This window comes from Rhincodon typus, chromosome 36, assembly GCF_021869965.1.
Source record: "Rhincodon typus isolate 14 chromosome 36, sRhiTyp1.1, whole genome shotgun sequence".
Lineage (NCBI taxonomy): Eukaryota > Metazoa > Chordata > Chondrichthyes > Orectolobiformes > Rhincodontidae > Rhincodon > Rhincodon typus.
The window spans coordinates 12,183,849-12,207,351 of record NC_063367.1 but is presented as its reverse complement, the minus strand read 5'-3'; the positions used below and the strand labels follow the sequence as shown (position 1 = coordinate 12,207,351).

General features: G+C 42.8%; 1 protein-coding gene across 1 annotated transcript in view; it reads left to right on the top strand.

Moving 5' to 3' along the window:
* Positions 1-19,192, top strand: part of LOC109915384 (dual oxidase 1-like) — a 110,369-nt gene extending 91,177 nt beyond the window's left edge. The window contains exons 27-32 of the mRNA XM_048617038.1: positions 4,511-4,664; positions 7,734-7,966; positions 12,192-12,350; positions 15,118-15,273; positions 17,268-17,396; positions 18,556-19,192. Of these exons, the coding sequence (XP_048472995.1) occupies positions 4,511-4,664; positions 7,734-7,966; positions 12,192-12,350; positions 15,118-15,273; positions 17,268-17,396; positions 18,556-18,678 (954 nt within the window). The 3' untranslated portion in view covers positions 18,679-19,192. The remainder of the gene's footprint in view (positions 1-4,510; positions 4,665-7,733; positions 7,967-12,191; positions 12,351-15,117; positions 15,274-17,267; positions 17,397-18,555) is intronic.
* Positions 19,193-23,503: the final 4,311 nt, after the last annotated feature.

Here is a 23,503-nt window from a genome sequence, read left to right as displayed (position 1 = left end):
CAACCAGTTGACAAAACAATCACAAGAAATGCTGCCAAGCTCCCATTGCCTCAGAGTTTGTTAAGGACCAAAATAAATGTGACCTTACCTATGTCATCCAAATTTTGAGAATGGTTAACCAAAACAATTTCGGAATAATAGGAATAGTGCTTACATTTTCAATTCAATCATGAACATATAAATTTTCATATGGTCAAAAGGAAAGTCTATCCCCATTTTCCAATCTTTAAAATGTACTATCATTGAATTTGATTCAATGTCTGTTTATTTTAAGCAGGTCTCCTTTGCAATTTCATGACTTTTTTTTAACTTTTCCTGCCCACTTTCTCTTCTCATTTTCCTTCTCTGACACATGGGTCTACCGAGAAGTTACCTTGTTGCCTCAGCACAGGGACCAGTATTCACGCATGGGCCCTGCAGGCAAATATTGATCAATTATTCGACTGCAGTGGTGATGGATGGGAAGCAACCCTATTCACTCTCGACTGACATCCACACAAGCAGCATTGGGTCAAAAAGGATCAATACAGGCAGTCCCTGGGTTCCATTTCAGAGTCAGATTGTTAGTACACAAGTTGGAACACAATGCAAGATAATGTAAAGCAGCTGTTTGTCAGTGTGAGAAATATTTGTATGTTAGCTCTTCAAAATTACACTCTTCTATAGAATCGTGTTTATAAGGACAAGCATTCGTAAATCAGGGAGCCACTGTACAAGTTGGTTCTGCTACAACGCGATAGTTGCGTTCCTGCGTAACATCATGTTATAGAAAATCGTGCTATAGAAATAACACGGCCTATGGGAAAAGTGGGGTTAGGGGCAGGTCACTAAAAAACGTAACTCAAAATCGCTCAAAAGTCACTTAAAAGCCTAACACAATGGATAGCACAGTATGAATAAATGTTTAATTCATACCTAATAATGAAATAAAAGTAAATTTAACACCTACCTTGAAAAAATGTCAAGATGACTTGATGGGGGAGGAGGTTTTGACGTTGCTCTATTGTTAATGCAGGGACTGAGGGTCGACATCACCATCACCACCTTCAGGTGCAGTTGTAGTTGCAGGGTTAGGGCGAAAAATAGTTAATCCAGAAGTGGATGGCTGTGGTTCATTGTCTTCTGACTGTTTCACGGGGGTTAGCTTAAAAAAGATATCCAGTTTTTGCTGCTTTGCCCTTTTTCTTCTTTCATGAAGAAGCTGTTCATAGGGTGCCGATTAAGATCTTATTCCATGAACTGCTACCCAGCTGCATTCTGCATTGTAATCGTTGTCCTCTAAGAGCTGCAACTGCTTCTCAATTTCCCTCAGGATAGAAGACAAAACAGAAGTGGAAAGCTCTCATCGTGCTACATCCTGGACTTCTTCTTCTTCATGTCCAGCTTCCATTTCCCCCCTCAGTGACAAGTTGTTGTAGATCAGCTGTAAGAGAGTTCTTCACATTGAGACTCAAGCAGGTCTTCAACATCCTCACTCTCCACTTCTTCAAATCGAACTTGCTTTGCAACAGCAACACAATGTTCTTTGATTCTTGGGAGCTCCTCTGACAGATCAAAGCCTTTAAAATCTTGAAAAAAATCTGGGAGAAGCTTCCATCAAACCGCATGCAAGCAGTCCTTACTGACATCACCCCAGGCTTCCATTGATAATGTCAATGGCACTCTTGATGTTCAAGCTCTTGCAAAATTGAAGAACACTGTCCTTATCCCCCTCAGTGGCTGCAATCAGCTTCTTAGATGTGCGCCTTAAATAATAAGCTTCAAAAGCTGCCATTGCACCCTGGTCCATGGGTTGAAGAAGATAGGTTGTGTTTGGGGGTAGAAATAGCACTTTGATGTTTTCAGAAAGCTCATCAATGGTGAGAGGAAGGTTCGGCGCATTATCCAGAATGAGGAGAATCTTGAAATCCAAATTCTTTTCCTGCAATACTTTCTAAAAACATCTTCCAAAATATCAACAATAAGGTCAGAAAAAACTTATCCCGTCATCCAACCCATTGCCGTGGGTAACACAGCAGAATTTGCAATAAAAACGAAAATCACGGAGTACTGTACATCTCACAGAAAGAGCTTCACGACAAAGTCTGAAATAATGAGGATCATATTAATGTCATCTGTAAACAGATGCAGTAGTACAATAAAGTGCATATTGTTTATTCAACAAAACTTTTCTAGTTAGACCAGAAAGTTAGATGTCCTAAGCCACCACTTCAGGCTTGAAGGAATGCATGCACAACAAGCAGTGACCCGGCTTGCAAGGAGAGGAACTCTGAGCAATTTTCTCCAGATCCACAGCTATTGACACCCACTGCAGTGCTTCAAATGAGAATAATTAATTTAGACTTCCAATTAAACCTACAACTTTCCTAGATTTTATGGATCAATAAAATATGTCTTTAAATACCCTCCAGATCCGGTGAGGAACCTTGTTTTACCATTCTGTAAGTTGCCCTGAGACCCTTCTTGTAACAGTTGGGAAGGAAGTTGATTCCCCTTCTATGATTTTACCAACCAGCAAAATCTGGCTTTTTTCTTTCCAGTCGTTATTTACTGGACAAAAGTTAATGTGCATGCATGTGACAAAAATCCATATAGCTTGCAAATTTCTTCCCAATCACCTTTTCAGCTCCCAGTAATAGGTGTTTTTTTATTGGATTGGTATCAATTGGTGGCTATTAAACTACTCATATTTCAGTGCGACTGGTGTTCACTTCCAAGCCATGGTTTGTGAGCTGGAAACAAACAAAAAGGATGACTCAGTCAACCAAAAACTTTCCAAAGTTGCAGGCAACAGTCCAAGTACTTACTGAAGCTGCAGTCAAAAGTTCATGGTCTAATGGTTTATTTATAGTGGCCCTGGCACTCAGGATTACAAACAACAACCCTCCTCTGACATTTAATTACATCACCTTGTTTGTAGTATCTAAGGAATTAGTCCATAACTGCAGTATAATCTAAACAATAGGTGTGAAGAACGTTAACAGTGCTAGATGAAAATTAATGAGAGCACAAGCAAAATGTTGAATAAGGCAAAGAGTTTCAGGCATTTTTCACAGAATTGTGAGCAGGTATTTTAAGAGTTGGCGGCCCATAACACTTACAGAGATAATTTTTCTGACCATAGTGTGGTTGAGACACTTCAGATCATATTGGTACATTGCAGAGGTGTGGTAAAGTGTTGGAGTTCACCCATGGAGTCTGAGTTGTGGTGGTAGCATACACTTTTACGTGGTCCGGACCTACGGATAGTGACGGTAGAGGCTCCAAGTTCCTTCCCACCAGCCACCTATACAGGAGAAAACAGAGTTAACGTTTCGGGTCTGGTGACCTTTCCTCAGAACATGAGGAAGGGTCACCAGACCCGAAACGTTAAGTCTGTTTTCTCCTCCACAGATGCTGCCAGACCTGCTGAGCTTTTCCAGCAACTTTGTTTTTGTTCCTGATTTACAGCATCCGCAGTTCTTTTGGTTTTTATCACCTATACAGGAATTGGTCTTGATCTTTCTGCCTGCCACTGGTGGGTTGAAAGAATTGGCATTCAACATCTTTTGGCTTTGTTGTGAATCTGTCTTTCTTAGCCATCAAGTCCTAAGGTAGTACTCAGACCTGGGAATCAGAGGCAGAGATGCTATCCATTGCACCACTAGACTCGAAGAGTATTGCTATGGGCAATTGCTAGCCATCCTCCCAGTCATTAATATCAATGCCAACACACTTCAAGGAGACCTTCAGGGTGACTTGGCAACAAATTCTTTGTCCTCCCTTGATATGCTGACCATTTGAGAGTCAAGAAAGCAGAACCTAGCAGGGTAGACACTTTTCAGCCATCCATCAGAGTGCCCAGTCCATCTTAGTTGTTTTTACTGGAGTTTTACCTGAATGTTTGTGGAGCTGGCTTCAAGGAGGACATTAGAATTTGTTCGATGGTCCTCCCAGAGAATGCAGCAGAGGCATTGTTGGGAGAATTTATCTAAATTGGATAGTAATCTCCTGCTAAAATATGTCACTAGACATTGTGGACACCAATCAAATTGCCGGCCATATTAGTGCAGAAATCTTTTTGTCTTCATAAATTGTAGTTTCTGCTTCTTTATATAGGCAAGCTTAGAAAGATTGGGAGCAATGAGAGATAAATCAAGAAGTACTGAATGTGTGATATTGAGCTCGGGCTTTTTACAGTCTGTTGGTTGCAAGAGGAACACGGTGATGCATTTTGAAGGTTTGACAGTGTGAGAAAGAATGTTTAATATTTCTCAACTATAGCACTACAAGGAGGAAGGTGATGTACTTAAAGCTTAGGGGAAACGATAGGACAAAAGTTAGATCTCTATTGTTGCACCAACCTAAAGAAAGAAGGCATATGGTGCTGGGGAGAGAACGAGTGAGAGAGAAAGTGACATCGGAAGTTAGAGATGAAAGAGGGTACTGGCCAAGAATGTGAAAATGTAAATAGGATGAAAGAAATAAAACTAACCTTAGAAGCAGACACATCTGTGTCTTTTTGAAACAGATCCTTTTACACGGCAGTGCTGCTCTTCTTCAGCCACAACGATTCCACGTGTATTTCATCATCCCCACCCTCATCTTTGTTGGAGACAAGTTCATAAGCTACAGCAGGAAGAAGATTGAGATTCCAGTCGTCAAAGCTGAGCTTCTGCCATCAGGTAAGGCTTCTGTTTCAGGTCGATATGATGAAGGAATCCGACTCGTACATTTTACTGGCTTTCTTTAACTCGGTATCATGCTGCCATCAATTAAATCGATTAAACATGTCAGGACAGCTCAGCTCGAGTCAGAAGATTGTGGGTTCAAGCCCTTGGGCCAGTGTTTCCTCTTTTGTACCTGGCAGTGCTGCCATCCTGCAGGGGTGTTTCAGGCAATCCCCAAGCTGTCACTTGTAAGTAGCATTCCCTCTGATTTTATTTCTGGCTGTGCAAACCTCAGAGATCTATGCAGGGCAGTGAATGTCGCAGTCAGGTCATTCAGGAAGGAAACTGACCACCTTACCTGGTCTGGCCCACATGTGACTTCAACCCCACAGCAATGTATTTAACTCTTACACCCATCTACAATCAGTTCTGCAGAAGGGTCACTAGACCGGAAATGTTAACTCTACTTTCTCTCCACAGATGCTGCCAGGCCTGCTGAGTTTTTCCCAGCAACTTCTGTTCTTGTTTCTGATTTCCAGCATCTTCAGTTCTTTGGGTTTTTTTTTGAGTTGACTTTTAACTGCCCTCTGGGCCATTAAGGATGCGCAATAAATGCTGGCCTAGCCCACATCCTGTGAATGAATTCTAAAGAAAAAAATACAGCAAGTGCAGCAACTGTGAAGAAAGAAAGAGTTAACACTGCAGGCCGATGACTGTTTTATTTCTGCAAAGACGTGAACGGGCAATTTGTTTTCTCTGAGACCACCTCCATTTTGAGTGACCCCCCACCGACCCCGTTCTCCCCATCTCTGAGGGTCCATGCCATCTGGTGGGGCTGCCAAGAGCTACAAGAAACTTTTTTTTAAATTTCAAAATATATTCCATTCGTAAAAAATATCTTTATATTATATATATTATATAGATAATGTTTATATATATACATAGTAATAAATGCTGTTTGGTCCTGTACAGTGGCATATCAAGGAAACAAACATTGGAGTTTGACCCTATCCAAACAAACCAAAGGCATCTCTTTCTTGAGCCATGCAATGTCTACTTGAATTTGAGGCACCAGGAGGGTCAGAGTTAGAGGAGGCATTAGGGTTGAGGATGGCCCATTATTACTCAGCAAGATCTAGACAGCCAGCTCTGGAAGTATTGCTGAGCAATCTCACTCTTAGTGAGTTTGAGCTCAGGACCGCAAATAGGGGTGGCTGTGAGCCCAAAGCTGCAGTGAAAACCAAACGTCAGTGAATGGATCATAGACAACCTGGTCCAGTGGAGACACTGTTGGATGTAGACTGAAGCTCCCTGTGACCTGCAGCAACCTCCAAAGAACCTCTCAAACAGCATCACTTCCCATTTACACTTGCCATTCATAAGTGGAATTGATCCATTTACAACACCATAGAGACTCTAAGAGCAGGTCAGATGTTAGGAATACTGCAGTGAGTAACTCACCTCCTGACATTCCAAAGCCTGCCCACCATCTATAAGGCTCAGATCAGGAGTGTGATGGAATACTTCTCATTTGCCTGGATAGATGAAGCTTCAACAATGCTCAGAGGTTTGACATTATCCAGGACAAAGCAGCCCGCTTTATTGGCACCACATCCACAAGCATCTGGCTAGGGGGTGGCACGGTGGCTCAGTGGTTAGCTGCCTCACAGCATCAGGGACCCAGGTTCAATTCCACCCTCGGGTGACTGTCTGTGTGGAGTTGGCACTTTCTCCCTGTGTCTGCTCTGGTTTCCTCCCACAGTCCAAAGATGTGCAGGCTAGGTGGATTGGCCATGCTAAATTGCCCCTAGTGTTCAGGGATGTGGAGATTAGATGGGTTGTAGGGGGTTGGGTCAGTGTGGACTTGTTGGGCCGAAGGGCATGTTTCCACACTGTAGGGATTTTATGATCTATGAAGCATTCAATCCCTCCACCACTGATGCTAAGTAGCAACAGTGTGCATTGTCTACAAGATGCACTGCAGAAATTCACCAAAGATCCTTACACAACACCTTCCAAACCCATGGCCACTTCCATCTAGAAGGATAAGGGCAGTTGATACATGGAACGCCACCACCTGCAAGTTCCCTTCCAAGTCACTCATCATCCTGACTTCAAAATATATCACTGCCACTGCGTCAAAATATTGGAATGCCTTCCCTTGAGGCATTGAGAATATACACTCACCATTCCCACTGGCCTATGAAGTCTCTGAGTGAGAGTTTGTCAACCAAGGCACTGGTTTGAGGCATCAGAATTACATTTACACCAAATTTTTCATCGACCACAGAAGCCTGCTACTGAAAAGATGCGGCCTTTCGTAGAGTCATACAGCACAGAAACAGGCACTTCGGCCCAACTCATCCATGCAGACCAGGTTTCCTAAACTGAACTATTACCATTTGCCTGTGTTTGGCCCATATCTCTCTAAACCTTTCCTATCCATGTACTTGTCTACTCCTTCTTCTGGCAGCCATACATGCACCACACTTTTTCTGTGTGAAAAACTTGCCCCTCAGTTCCCTTTTAAATCTTCCCCCTCTCACCTGAAACCTATGCCCTCTAGTTTGGGACTCCCCTACCCTGGGGAAAAGACCTTGGCTATTCACCCTATCTATGTCCGTCACGATTTTATAAACCTCTAAAAGGTCACTCCTCAGCCTCCTACAATCCAGGGAACAAAGTCCCAGCCTATCCAGCCTCTCCTCAAACCTTCCAGTCTCGGTAACATCCTTGTAAATTGTTTTTGCACTTTTTCCAGTTTAATAACATCCTTCCTATAGCAGGGTGACCAGGATTGTACACAGTGCTCAAAATGTGACTTTATCAATGTCCCGTGCAGCGGTAACATGACGTCCCAACTCTTATACTCAATGCTCTGACCAATGAAGGCAAGTGTGCCAAACATCTTTTTCACCGCCCTGGTTACCTGTGATGCCACTTTCAAGGAACTATGTACCCGCACCCCTCGGTCTCTCTGTTTGACAACACTCTCCAGGGCCCTACCATTAACTGTGTAAGTCCTGCCCTGGTTTGTCTTACCAAATGACTCTGGCGAATAACCCATTATACTTTTCATTCTAGGGGTCACTAATCTTGAATTTAAACGTCCGAAAGATTTTGAATATAAGTCTGGTCAGTGGGTACGTATTGCAAGCCTTGTTTTGGGAACGAATGAGTACCATCCTTTCACCCTGACTTCAGCGCCGCATGAAGACACCCTCAGCCTTCACATCCGGGCAGTAGGACCATGGACAATTCGATTACGGGAAATCTACTCTCCGGAAAATATATCGCTTCTCGGTAGATACCCAAAGGTAAGGAGACTGTAGAGATTTCTGTCAGCAATAAATGTAATTTTACCAGCTTGTCATTATCTCTGTGAGCAATGTTAAGTGGCATCATTGCAACAATCGATGACTTCTTGTTGTGTTTGATGTCACTTCCTTAGGGCAGCAATTCTACATGCAAAGGGTGGTAGATGTTTGGAACTCTGTTCCACAAATGGCAGCGGATGCTGGTTTAGTTGTTAAGATTAAATCTATGATAGATGGGTAGATTTTTGTTAAGCAAAGTTAGTAAGGGATATGGCAGGTATATGGAGTTAGGTCACAGATAAGCCATGATCTCATTGAATGGTGGAACAGGCTCGAGGGGTTGAATGGCCTACTCCTGTTCCTAAGTTCCTTCACTGTCGCACTTTTAATCTGTTTTCTCTACGCAGGCTGCCTGTTAACCAATAGCTCAATATGAATAATTGTAGTGATTAATCCACCTAAGTTACACATTCCTGAACACTATGGGTAATTTAGCATGGCCAATCCACCTAACCTGCACATCTTTGGACTGTGGGAAGAAACCAGAGCACCCAGTGGAAACCCACACACAGGGAGAATGTGCAAACTCCACTCAGACAGTTGCCTGAGGCTAGAATTGAACCCAGGTCCCTGGTGCTAACCCAGGCAGCAGTGCTAACCACTGTATCACCAAGCCACCCCTGTTTCCTTGAAGCTCCTTCCCACCTGTATGTAAAATGAGCACAGGAGCAGGTTATTTGACCCAAGATATATGTGCTGGTTCTTTAAGTGTCACTATCTTACTTTTTCTGTATACTCCAACAGGTATTGTTTTATCTTCAATTTACTTAGTGTTAACAAGGAATAACACAATTATCCATTACTGGGTTACCAGGTTGAGTGACATAACTTTAAGCAGCAGCCATATATAAACTGTTTCCACTTACAAGTGGAATTGATCCATTTACAACACCACAGGGACTCTCCTGACATTCCAAAGCCTGCCCACCATCGACAAGGCTCAGGGCGATGGAATACTCCTCATTTTCCTGGATGGATGAAGCTCCAACAACGCTCAGAGGTTTGACATTATCCAAGACAAAGCAGACTGCTTTATTGGCACCACATCCATAAGCATCTGGCTAGGGGGTGGCACGGTGGCTCAGTGGTTAGCACTGCTGCCTCACAGTGTCAGGGACCCGGGTTTGATTCCACCCTCGGGTGACTGTCTGTGTGGAGTTTGCACATTCTCCCCGTGTCTGTGTGGGTTTCCTCCGGGTGCTCCGGTTTCCGCCCATAGTCCAAAGATGTGCAGGTTAGGTGGATTGGCCATGCTAAATTGCCCATGGTGTTCAGGGATGTGTAGATTAGGTGGGTTGTAGGGGTTGGGTCAGTGTGGACTTGTTGGGCCGAAGGGCCTGTTTCCACACTGTAGGGATTCTATGATCCATGATTATGATCTATGAAGCATTCACTCCCTCCACCACTGACACTCAGTAGCAACAGTGTGTATTGTCTACAAGATGCACTGCAGAAATTCACCAAAGATCCTTAAACAACACCTTCTAAACCCGTGGCCACTTCCATCTAGAATTATAAGGGCGATTGATGCATGGAATGCCACCACCTGCAAGTCACTCATCATCCTGACCGCAAAACATATCACTGTCACTGGGTCAAAATCTTGGAATTCCTTCCCTTGAGGCATTGTGGGCATACCTACTGCATCAGTTCAAGCAGGCAGTTCATCACCATCTTCTCAAGGGTAACTAATGATGGGCAATAAATACTGGTCCAGCCAGTAACCCCCACCCACAAGCAAATATATTTTTAAAAATCTCATTCGACATTTCTCTGACAGTAGAGTTTTGTGGAATGTCAGTGATTTCATGCATAAATAAGTTTGTTTACAGCTCCAGCACAACCTTTAGGCCTTTTCTCCAACAACTTAGCACATTAATCGCCCACTATTAACAAGCGATGGAAGTTTCAGCATGTGTTTACAGACAACCTGTAAATGTGAATAAGCTGATGGGTCATCGGCTATAGCCCCTGTTGTCATGCATGAGATTTTTAATGGGATAGAGACCTGCCAAGACTAAATAAAAATTATTTTGTTCCTCTCTTTAACCAGGTTATACATAAAGGTAGTCAGGAAACTATTCATTATTTTCCAGCTAATAACACAACTGTGGTCTGTCATTGACATCTTTGCTATCAGCTGTAGCTCAGTTAGTAACTTCTGAATAATGAGATTCTGTGTCCCATTCAAGCTCAGGATTTGATGTAAAAATCAAGGCTGTTACTGTGAGGGGTTGCTGTACTGTCAGAGGTTCTGTTTCTCAGGAGGACTGTTAAAAGCAGAGGCCCCATTTACCCTCTTAGGTAAATGTGGAGAATCCCATGGTACTCTATCAAAGAACAGCAGGGATGAGCTCTTCAATGTCATCACCAATATTTATATCTCAGTCAATATCACAAAAGAATGTGGTGGAATATTATTCACTTGCCTGATTGACGCTCCAATATCAGTCAAGGATTTTGACATCATCCAGCACAAAATAGCATATTTGATCAGCACTCCATCCACCTCCTTAAACGTTCATTCTCTCAATGACATCACAGCAGTGTGTTTTGTCTACAAGAAACTTGGCAAGCCTGCTTCAGTAGCACCTTCCAAGGATCTCTTCCACCTAGAAGGTGGCAGATACAAGGAAACATCATCTCCCTCCAAGTCTCCTTTCAAACCACACACGATGCTGCCTTGGAACAATATCACCATTCCTTCACTTTCACTGGGTCAAAATCCTGGAATTCCCTCTCTAATAGTACTCTGGGAATACCTCTCCCGGATGGGCTGCAAACAATCAAACAGATGGCTCACCTTTACCTTCTTCAGATCAGTTATGGGTGGGCAATGAATGCGGACCTTGTAGGTGATGTCCATTTCCTTGAAGGAACAAAAGAAAGTTCTGGGGCCTTTTATGATGTGGTGGTAGTGTTCCTACCTGTAGGCCAGGAGATCTCTGTTCGAGTCCCACCTGCTCCAGAGGTGTGTAATAACATCTCTGAATAGGTTGATTATAAAACATCTAAATGAAAGTTCTGGGCCTTCTTGTAGTACTGTGGTGGTGTTCCTACCTCTGGACCGAGAGGGCCAGGTTCAAACCGCACCTGCTCCAGAGGTGTGTAGTAACATCTCTGAATGGTTTACTTTACAGATACTTAACAGAAAGTTCTCTGCTAACACCCTTTGAATTAAAATTGCCATGTGAAATGGAAATGGTGTGAAAACCTGACCATGGGGCAGACAATTTAGTCAGAACCAATAGAACTGCAGATGCTGGAAATCAGAAACAAAAGCAGAAATTGCTGGAAAAGCTCAGTAGGTGTGGCAGCATCTGTGGAGAGAAATCAGAGTTAACATTATGGGTCCAGTGACCATTCCTCAGAATAGACAATTTAATCATTTGTATTAACGATGGGATTTAAGTGACCATAGCTCTGGAGGGCTTCAGGAGTGCTCGTCTTTACCACTTTGCAGGGGGTTGGGGAAAGAGTTCTTATGCTCGCTGTATGTTATGGCATTGCAAATGCATTCCTGAAAACCCAGCATTTCTATAGCAAGGGCAACTGGGGAATGTAAGTGAAGAGAGTTGTATCATAATGCAACTGGACATCTCACTGCAGCTATTATGAATATATTGAGACTGGAAGATGGCAAGTGAGTACAGAAGGAAAACACTAATTTCAATTCATCGTAGTATATTGAGTGGAACCAGGTGGATCTTATTGACTATAAGACCCTTGATTGGGGTTGTTGTCCCATGCCAATCAGGGAGCCTTAGCTGACAGATAATAACAGGGGATTCAGAATCTCCTCACTTCAGGGACTCACTCCGAGCTGGCTGGATACCGCCAGTGTACTGTACACGTGTAAATAAAAGGGGGCTTGGTGACAGGATACCGGCATCTATGTAGCTATTACGTACAGTCAAATTATTTTCCACAGTATATTTATATAGCACCTTTAATGTAGCAAAATGTTTCACAGACGTGTTACTGAACAACATTTGAATTGAGCCACATAAACAGCCATTAATACAGACATCCAAATTTTAGGTCATACTAAAAGCAGTATCCCACTTAAACAGCAAAGTTCCTAAGAGCATACATATCACGAGTTTAACTATAACACTGTATCTAAGACCAAGCTTGAAACAGACTTTTTTTTCTTTCCCCTTAGATCTACCTGGATGGGCCATTTGGTGAGGGCCACCAAGAATGGAACAAGTTCGAGGTGTCTGTTCTGGTAGGAGGAGGGATTGGTGTGACACCATTTGCATCTATCCTCAAAGACCTTGTCTTCAAGTCAACCACCAACAGCAAAATATTATGTAAGAAGGTAAGCTGGCCTGAATGTGTCCTGATTCATTTTTAAACATGACACAGCCTTTGAATAAGAACAGCAGGCGTCCCTATTGCAGATTTCCTCCTTTCTCACATGACATTTATCGGTCCACTGTTCCATTGGTCCTGGCAATTGGCGATCATGTGTATGCCTGAGAAGAGAGAGTGTGTCAACCACTATTTGGCCAGACAGGCCATAACAAACACATCCTGTTGCACATTTATGCAAGATCCTCAAACTTAGAAACACAGACAGCTCTTAGGAGCGTGTTAAATGGGCAGCTTGTTCCGTTGCCTTCCTTTAATCCAGAAGCATTGAGGTCAGTTGTTGTGATATGATGATGTTGTAGTTATGTTGCTAGGGTAACACTCCAGCGGCCAGAACTGTTAGTTCAAATCCTACCATGTCATTTGGGAAATTTTAAATTTGTGTTAATTATACAAAGGGAGGAATGGCGATCCGGAAACTCCCGCACTATTGCCAAATAACGCAGAATTCACCAAAGTCCTTTAGGGTGGGAAATGTGCTGTCCATACCTGATTTGGCCTGTGTGTGACGGTTGACTACTCCCAGAGATGTCCTCATTAGCTCACTCCGTTGTGTTTAACAGTGTGGCTCACTACGTCTTCTCCAGGATAATTAGTGGTTGGCTGGAGAAAGAGAAATGCTGTAGTAGCTGAAATCAGTTAACATTAGCCTTCTGGCCTTTGTCTCAGTCTCACACCAACAGTGCACTCAGTCAAGGAACAAAGGATGAGTATAGTGTTGATATAATAATTAGGGGTGCCAAATCTCAGTGCTGTCTTTGTATTTAATTTTGTAATCCAGAGCTCATCTGAGTTTGTTCTCACATTCCTCAAGGATGTATCATATTATGCATGCTTTCAGAAAACAAGGAAGGAATATATTTTATAATTTATTTGAATTCTTTGCAATATTTAGCTACTTCCGTGATAGTTCACATAATGTTCTATCACATTATTCATCTGGAAACTATTTTCAAGTTCAGTGACTAATTTTACTCTAATTAAAAGTTTCATGCAGATAATTCCTCAGGCACTTTGTGGTATGATATCTGCAGAACATTAATCTTGCCCATCTACTGACAATTCAATGTCATTTTCCTTATTCTAAAAATTTACAGTGCATTCCGATCAGCCAAGCTGTAATCATGTTATGATAATAGAAGGGAACTCCTTTTCCTGGAGCATGGTGCAAAGCTGCAATCTTCACACTGCTTTCTCATTTAATAACTTGAGGAGGCTTTATTCAAGATCTGATATTGGTTTTGAAATCTGCACTTAGAATCATAGAAACCCTACAGTGCAGAAAAGGCCATTCAGCCAACTGAGTCTGCACTGACCCTCCAAAGAGAATCCCAGCCAGACCTAACCTCCTACGCTGTCCCCGTAATTCACATTTACCCTGGCCTAACCTGCACATCACTGGACACTACAGGGCAATTTAACCTCTCCAATCCACCTAACCTACACATCACTGGACAGTTCGGCAAATTTAGCCTACTTAATCTACCTAACCTGTACATCTCTGGCCACTACAGGGCAATTTAGCCTGTCCAGTCCACCGAACCTGCACATCTCTGAACACTATGGGGCAATTTAGCCTGTCAAATCCACCTAATCTTCATATCCTTGGACACTAAGAGGCAATTTAGCCCGTCAAATCCAACCTAACCTCTACATCTTTGGACATTCCTCTTTCTTCATTTTGTGTCCTTAGTGGTGGCCAAAGATTCCAATTTTGCAAAACAAAAGGGCTGAAACTTCCCTCTGTCTGAATATCAGCCACTCTTTCCCACAGTTGTGCAATTCTTCCTTTTCAAATATATATCTGGCTACCCAGTGAAAGCTCCATTGCTGCCCAAGAATGTCAGTCTTTTCATTTAAGGACAGCAAAATAATGACAACCCCATGTAATTTCCTGTTAGCAGGTGAGACAGCCTGGTGGTGACCAGAAGCTGGGAACTTCGTCCTTAGCAACACTCAGAGAGCATTTTTTTGCAACAGTGTTAAAAATCCAGGATTTTAGGATAAGGATTAAGCTTCCCTTCACTTGGAGGTACTCTGCTAATACCATGTTTCCCACATTTACACATTGCATGGCTTCTCGTAAGGAGGAATTAAGAATAATATCTTCACCCAGAGAGTGGTGAACCTGTGGAATTCTCTGCCACAGAAAGTGCTTGTGGCCAAAACTTTGAATGTTTTCTAGAAGGAGATAGGTATAAAAACTGAGAGAACTGTTTGATGCTGGAAATCAGAACCGAAAACGGAAACTGTTGAAAAAAGTCAGCGGGTCTGGCAGCATCTGTGGATAGAAGTCAGAGTTAACGTGTCAGGTCCAGTGACCCTGCTTCAGAACTGGTAGTAGTTAGGAAAAAGTTGTTATTATGCAGAAGATTGGGTAAGGGGAGGGGATAAGGAGGAAACGACAGGTGGAGATAGAGCCCAAACAGAGAGAAGAACAGTTGGACAGTCAAACTAGTGGATAATGATCAGCTTGGGAGAATGAATAGCTGCTAATGGGGACAATTAGATATAGGAATTAGGTTTGGTTCTTAGGGCTAAAGGGATGAAGGGGTGTGGGGAGAAAGTCGGAACAGGGGACTGAGTTGGATGGTCAGCCATGATGGCATTAAATAGTGAGGCTTGAAGGGTCAAGCAGCCTACTCTAGCTCACAGTTCCCATGTTCCTATGTTTTGCTTTGCTCTAATTCCTCTTTAAAACTCCCTGGTGACAGATCTACTTCATCTGGGTGACTCGGACACAGAGGCAGTTTGAGTGGCTGGCGGACATCATCCGTGAAGTTGAAGAAGCTGATAAAAATTCCCTGGTGACAGTCCATATCTACATCACACAGCTGGCGGAGAAATTTGACCTGAGGACCACCATGCTCGTAAGCAAACACTGGAGCCTCGATTTATATAAAGCCTAGACAGCACTAAGTTAACCAGTGATTTATTGGCCTTCATTCTCCCATCTCCTAATCATCAGAGATGACACCAGAGTGTGGGACTGTGTAGTACCTCAGGGCCCAAGGAGTAGGTCACCTACACATTGGTCCAGGGCAGGGGCTGCTGGGCTTTGGGTTGGCGAGTAGAGCTGGAGGGCTTTGGGTTGGCGAGCAGAGCTGGAGGTCTGTGCTGGAAGCAGCACAGGGGTCTGTCATTTCCAACCCTGGCCCTGATCAGGACCCTATGGTTGTCCCGGTGCTTTGACAGGGAATTCCCTGGGATATTTAAACTACCAACAGGCTGGATTGTGACCCTGCAAAAGTGACACCAACCCTGAACCCAGGGCAAACATACAGACCAGATACACGGGATTTATCCTGGGAATGTTTGGAGGTTTACAGTCTGGTCTAATGGCTGAGTAACATCACAACTGACACTCTTCCTCACCCGTTCACCTAACTACACCCCTCCCTCGAATACCCCCCAACTAGACCCAAGTACCCTTTCAACTCCATTCAACTTCTACTGGATTACAGCCCAACTATTTGTCTTACCCTCTGGCCCAGCCCCAACCAACTATACCGCTAACTGCCCACCCACTAACCTGACTCCCCAACTAACCCCTAACTAAAGCCATTGACACTCCACCTTGTCACCCTCTGACCCACACCTACCAACCAGCCAAACCACCCACCTACCTATTCACTCATTCACCCACTCATCCACTCACTCGTTCACTCATAGATTCATAGAGTCATACAGCACAGAAACAGACCCTTCGCTCTAACCAGTCCGTGCCGACCAGATTTCCCAAACTAAACTAGTCTCATTTGTCTGTTTTTGACTCATATCCCTGTAAACCTTTCCTATCATGTACCTGTCCAAATTTCTTTTAAATGTTGTAACTGTAGCTGCATCTACCACTTCCTCTGGCAGTTCCTTTCACACATGAACCCCCTCTGTGTGAAAAGGTCGTCCCTCAGGTCCCTTTTAAGTCTTTCTCCTCACCTTAAAAATGTGCCCTCTAGTTTTGAACTCCCCGACCCTGGGGAAAAGACCTTTGCTATTCACCTTACCTATGCCTCTCATGATTTTCTAAACCTCTATAAGGTCACCCCTCAAACTCCTACACGCCAGTGAAAAAAGTCTCAGCATATCCAGCCTCTTCTTATAACTCAAACCCTCTGGTCCTACTAACATCCTGGTAGATCCTTTCTGCACCCTCTCCAATTTAATAATATCCTTCCTGCGGCAGGGCAACCAGAGCTGGACACAGTACTCCAAAAGTAGCCTCACCAACATCCTGTACGACTTCAACATGAAGTCCCAACTGCTATACTCAAACATCTGAGTATGAAGGAAAGCATGCCAAATGCCTTCTTTACCACCCTGTCTACCTCTGATGCAACTTTCAAGGAACTATGCACCTGGACCCTTAGGTCTCTCTGTTTGACAATACTCCCCAGGGCCCTACCATTAACTGTTTAAGTCTTCCCCTTATTTATCTTACCAAAATGCAACACCTCACATTAATCTAAATTTAACTTCATCTGCCACTCCTTGGCCCATTGGCCCAATTGATCAAGATGCCATTGCACTCTTAGATAACCTACTCACTCACACTCATTCATTCACAGACTCAGAACTTTAAAACAATACATTAATAAGGCAGCTACTGCTGTAAGGGCAGCAGGGGAAGTCTCATCTCCCTCCCCTGACTCGATCCTGCTTACTGGACTTGCCCAGGAGATGCTGCACCACCTGTTTCTCCATCAGCTGGGATCAGAGGATCCCTGGAGAGATGCACAATATTGTTACTATTGGTTAGGAATTTCATGAGCACAGGTACCCAGCATCACCACTGACTGGAAGTTCGAGGCCACTGGGCGCTCCTTCTGACCTCACAGAACATTTCATTTTCTGTTTCTTGCTTTAGTACATTTGCGAACGTCACTTCCAGAAAGTGTCAAACCGCAGCTTGTTCACTGGACTTCGCTCCGTCACCCACTTTGGACGTCCCCAATTTGTCCCTTTCTTCCATTCTCTGATGGAGGTGCACACAGAGGTGAGTGCTGGCATAAGGGAGCCATTTGATCTTCATTGTGAGGCACATTATGCCTTTGTAAATTGATGGGTTGTGACAGTCTTGAGAGGGGAGTTCTTATCTGGGCTTATAAATTTGTTCCAGTGTTAGGTATGCTCCCAAATTGAGAAGATGTGACTAATGCCTCAGAAATTGCCCCTATTTTCTGCGACCTTGCATGTTATTGAGAATGTCAGCCATGGCTCAGAGGTGGAATTCTTGCATTTGTGTTAGGAGTCCCATTCCAAGGTTTGAGCACAAAAATCAGGGCTGACATTCCTATGTTTTACTGAGGAAGGACTGCAGTATCGGTGGTGCCTTTCTGATGAGATGTTTACTGAGGCCCCATCTGTCAGCTGAGGTGGATGTTAAAAATCCTGTAGCCTTTTTTCCAATACATATTTCTTGACCAATATTTATCTCTCAGTCGACATCAGAAAAAAACAAGATTATCTGTGTGTGCTTTCTCCTTCCCAGCCTCAGGAAAATAACCCAGGAACAGGGCAGTGCTAGGAATCCAATACACTAGCAACATGAATTTTTGTACCTGAGCATTTCTATATTTGCCTCCCTATTAGAATGAAAATGCAGCCGGGAGCAAAAGCATGTAGGTTATATAAATAGCTGCCTGGCCATGAAGAAGTAAAGCTATTGAAACTGTTGGTCTGGCACACACCAGGACAGATACAAGAATACCAACTTTCTAAGGAAGTAAAAATTTATGTCACACAGTTATTTTACAATGAAGACAACAGTCCCCTGTTGCATTCACCATAGCAACACCTGGACAAATCAGAGCTCACTTGCTGATCAATCAGCACCTGTTTCTCATGTAGTATGAATTGTTGATCCATGTGAAATTTGGCTTTCTTGCATCTGTCCTGATGAATGCAGAATGACAATATTGACACATTCTGGTTTGTCAGCAATGCTCTTGTAAAGTTTGTTTTTGGAGCTTGTGAAATCAAAACAGGAAAGTTCAGACAAATACTAGATACTGTGGATAAAACAGGAACAAAATGTCACAATAAAAGAATGCATTGAGAGAAAGAATGTCAATCTTTTTGAACTCTGCCTGCGGTTAGTGAGAGAGGTATGAAATCTGATCTGGAGTGAAATAATGTCTTGTTTGTTTGATCAGGTTATGAAGATTGGGGTCTTCAGTTGTGGACCTCCTGGTATGACTACAAATGTGGAAAAGGCCTGCAAGGACATGAACAAGCGGAGTAAGGTCCAATTTAACCATCACTATGAGAACTTCTAACCTCACCCATCAATAGGGGAATAACAGCACCCCCACGCACACACACACAATTCAAAACGTTCGATTTTGTGCAATTTACTTGGAATGAAGGAATTTTTTTTGAATCATGAAAATGTTTGACTCTTTATCTCACATTATATGCACATAAAAGTGTACTTGTTATTTATCTTTGTGTCTAACCTTGTTACATGATCTGTAAATCTGTTTTGATTCTCCGGCAAGCTAATTTTTCGATTGTAAGGATTTATAGCAAAAAAAAAGTATCTAATGATCTAAATTTTGCTGAAGGTGTGCCATCTGAATCAAGCGTGTGGTTATTAATGTTTTTATTAATTATTAATATTAATCAGCCAGTGCTTGTGTAAAGGAAGAGATTCCTTATGACTTTGAGGCTGATGATGATAATGTCTCTGTGATACTGGTCCACATTAGTGCTCTGGGGACACGGGTTCGAATCCCCCATGACTGACAGTGGATTTACATTCAAATAAATAAAAATCTGGAATTGAAAGTCTCAAGACCATGAAGCTACTGTTCACTAGAATGATCTTATGAGCAAAGGTTAAACAGGTTGGCACGCTACTCGCTGGAGTTAGATGAATGAGAGGTGATCTCTTTGAAACATACAGGATTCTTAAAGGGCTTCACAGGGTAAATGGCAAGAGGATATTTCCCCTCATGGGAGAGTCTAGGACCAGAAGGCACAGTCTCAGAATAAAGGGGTGCCAATTTAAGATTGAGTTATGGAGGAATTTTTTCTCTTAGACGGTTGAGAATCTTTGGAACAGAGAGCAGTGGGGACAGAGTCCTTGTGCCTATTTAAGGCTGAGGTAGATTTTTGGTCAATAGGTGAATTAAGGTTTATGGGGAAAAGGCAGGAAAGTGGATGTGTGTAATGTCAGATCATCCGTGATCCTACTGAAATTATGAGCAGGCTCCAGAGGCCAAATTCTTGTTCCTATTTCTTATGGTTTTGATTGTCGTAAAAATCCATCTGGTTCTCTAATGTCCTTTAGGAAAGGAAATCTGCCATCCCTATCTGGTCTGGTCTACATATAACTCCAGACTCACAGCAATAGGCTTGACTCTTAACTGACCTCTGAAAGGGCCTTCCAAGCTACTTAGTTTGAGGGCAACTGGGAAAAGGCACTAGCCTTGCTGGTGATGCCCATATCCCAACAAAAAGGTTTTTTTTAAAAGCATGAATCACCACAAGTTGCTACACAAGATCTGGATTTAAATGCAACTTGTTTGTCTTTGTTTTTTTTAGCATAAATTAATTTGGACAGCTTAGTGCTGTTCCCTCTCATGCTCCAGAGTCCATATCCCACTCTATAACTCTGTCCAATGAGACACAAAATGTCCATTGAGTCTGTATCCCTGTGATTTCTGTAAGATTTGCTCAGTTTTTTGGTAAAATACCTGCAGTCCAAATGAACTGGAATGAAGTGGTCATTTCAGTTTAGTTTCATCCTTAGGAATATGTTCTCAGTTTTGAATCAAAACTGCGTTCTCCCTCAAATGGACCATTAACTTGAAACTTTAAAAGCAGGTGACCACTGAAGGAAGTAACTTTCAGTTTTAATTTTATAATCTCGAAACAAATACTAAAAAGACAGCAGTTGTGTTCTGGAAAGGAAAGCGGCAGAAGGAAATTGAAAATTATGTGCTTCATACGTCAATCGTCTTTTCAAATGAAGGATAAGTTTACAGTAATATGATCCTATCAAGGAACTAAACCAAAAGAAGGAAATGATATTCTTAATGTAAAGCTGCATAATTAAAATAATCTGGGGGCAGTGCTTCCAAAAAATGAATTATCTTTGCTATTTTACTGATGTTGCTTAAGCCAAATTGTTGGATAATTCATTGTTTATTGAATAATATGTAACTTTTAAGTGCAGGCAATGACTTTGAATTGCCAAGAGAATTCAAAAAAAGCTCAACACCATCTGGGACAAATCAACCTACTTAATGAACACCCATTTCCCCACTTAAGCATGCACTTCCACTACCTCTGAAGCACAGTAGCAGCAGTGTTTACCATCCCAAGATGCATTGCAGCTATTCACTAAGGTTCCGTCCATAGCATCTTCTAAACTCGTGACCTTTGACATCTAGAAGGACAAGGGCACCAGACGCATGAGCATACCACCAGTTGCAAGTTCCACCCCCTCCACCACCACCACTACCATGACCACCACCACCGCTAACCAACTGACACACCATCCTGACCTGGAAATAGTGGAAGAACCATATAAACTGAATGTTGGGTCCCAAGAAGTGAAAAGATTGTTACAGCTGAATTTCTTGGATATTCTGAAATTTGGAAATTTTACAAACAAGGAGACGCTATGAAGGAGGTGGTGGTTTACAGTCACTGCTGTGACTATGTATCCACTGCCGACTGTTATAAAAGCAGTTCTCCTGACAATCTGAACCACACAGACCAGGGAAGTGTTGGTTCGCTTTCAAAGTTCCATCTAGACCAATGGAAGGTTCTAGACTTCAGGTAGCCATGAGTTCAGAAGGGGGACTGGCCTGCTGTTGTCTGACAGCCAAACCTTTTGTTGATGGCTCATTCCATCATAAACTCCATTCCAAACACTTGCCTGGCAGTGTACAACTCGAGTATTGCTGAAAAGGGAAACTTGTTGCTGATCACTTCTTATCTTGTACTCATCAGGACATGCCTCCCTTTTCAGCAATACTCAAACTACATTCCCTCACCTTTGATTCAACCCCTGTCTTTAGTCACAGTCTGTTCACAATCCTATCTGACCATCAGCTCAGTTTCTAATGTTATAGTCTATAGTGCCTGCCCCCACTGACGTACTATCACCCATTTTCGTTTCTGTCTCAGCCTGTCTGAAACCCTTACCCATCCCTTGGTTAGCCCCTGACTTTAATATTCCAATTTTGCTCAAAGTCCCATCCATAAATGTTTTATTTTCAGATACTCGCGCTGCCAGCATGTGGCATCCTGCTTTGGATGTCTCACTGCCACCAATCCTTTCTTTATTCTGTGCTTAGTCTGGGGCCTGTCTAATTATCTATGGGAGAGGAGAGACCACAGGTGAGACTAATGTTTCTGCCCAGTTCCACACACAGGCTCTTTTGCATATTGGGCAAATATGATTACCACTATACTGTAGAAGCTTCCCCAGTAAGTATTTTACATTTTTACTGTTTCCAGTTTCCCATTAATTAGTGTAAAATTAGTTTCCAATCTAGACTGAGTTAGGTAAACCTCCATTTCTCTTCACACTACACTGCTGAAGCACAGCACCACTGGTGTGTCAAGACAGATGAGGCACTTGACTTGCATAACTAAGGTAGTTTATTAATGTGTTAAGCATAATTGCAATGAAGGGGCTCTGAAAGCTTCTGTTTTCAAATAAACCTATTGGACTACAACCTGGTGCGGTGTCACTTCTGATTTTGTCCACCCCAGTCCAAAACCAGCATCTCCACACCAGGACTACAATTGAAGTATTAACTGAGCTCAATTATGGTTTGTTCCTGCCACCATGTGGTTACAGTTTGCTATTACATCAAAATAAATGCTGATGCAGTTCTCCCTTTTTTACATCAAATGTTTTGAGTTTTTTTCTATGAATTCTCTTTCTCCTTTGCTCATCCTAATACTTCTAGAAAGAGAGAGAGATACACAGAGAGAGATTAAAGAAAATGAGCATAGTCCCAACAACTCAGTACAGCCGTGTAGAGCATTTAGTAAGTAGGATATGAGTTGATGGACATCAATTGAAAGTTTCAAAACATTGTGCAACAAATATCATTTCACAATGGTAATAAGAATTATAGAATCAATTTAGGAGAGTCTTCCTTCCCTTCAACTACTACTCGTTCAGTTAAATCAGAACAGGGATTTTCATAATAATAAAATGAAATCCTCTAGATTTTACATTGTTAAAATTTGCACTTTTATGACAGCAAGGTTCCACAAGCCATCATAAAATCTTAATAGACCAACAAAATTACCAATTTGCCTAACTGATTGCTGTTCAGGCCAAAAACAATTCATACCAGGTTTTGTCATTAACAGGAAATAACTCTAATTAATGTACCAGAATTAATTATTAACAGAATTTGTCAGTAAATTATCATTCAATAAATGTGGCTGTTTGGCTATTGTTTGACTAGTCTATGAGTCAACTCTCCCAATTTTGGCACTAGCTCTCCAGATGGTAGAACCCTGCTCAGGCAGCAAGAGATTCACGTGACTGTCGGAGTTAGACTCACTCATTAGTTTCAGCCCCCGACGTTAACAGCAGCAACACCAGGACGAGCTGTAAATGGCTCCACCCTTGGCCAGGGTCTTCACGTGAGCGAGGAATAGGTCCCAGGCTGACTCGCTAGGCATGGACTCGCAGGCTAGGCCGAGGCTGCAGGTCAGCAGCAAGGCCCGGGTGCCTGATGGAGGAGAAAGGCGGTCCTAGCCCGGTATTGCAGTCTCCCTGCGTGTCAGTCTCCCTTGTGTGGCGGTCTGGTCCCAGCATGTGGAGGTCTTGTCCAGGCATTCCAGCTGACCAGCAGGTAGTCTCGTCCAGGAGTGGCAGTGTCGGCCTGGCATGGCAGTCTTCTTCGGCGGAAGTTTCTGGCCCAGAATTCCAGAAGTGGCGGCCTCATCCCAGCTGTGTCTTCAGGGAATTCCATCATTCCTAAATTGGCTTTCCTGACCCCAGGAGCCGTTAACTGAACTGTGATGTATTTTGTCTTAATTTTTTTAAATTATGACTTCTATCATTGATGTAGGTATTGTGGTGGGGGCGACTTATGAAACTTCTCTCTGTATTTTTCATGT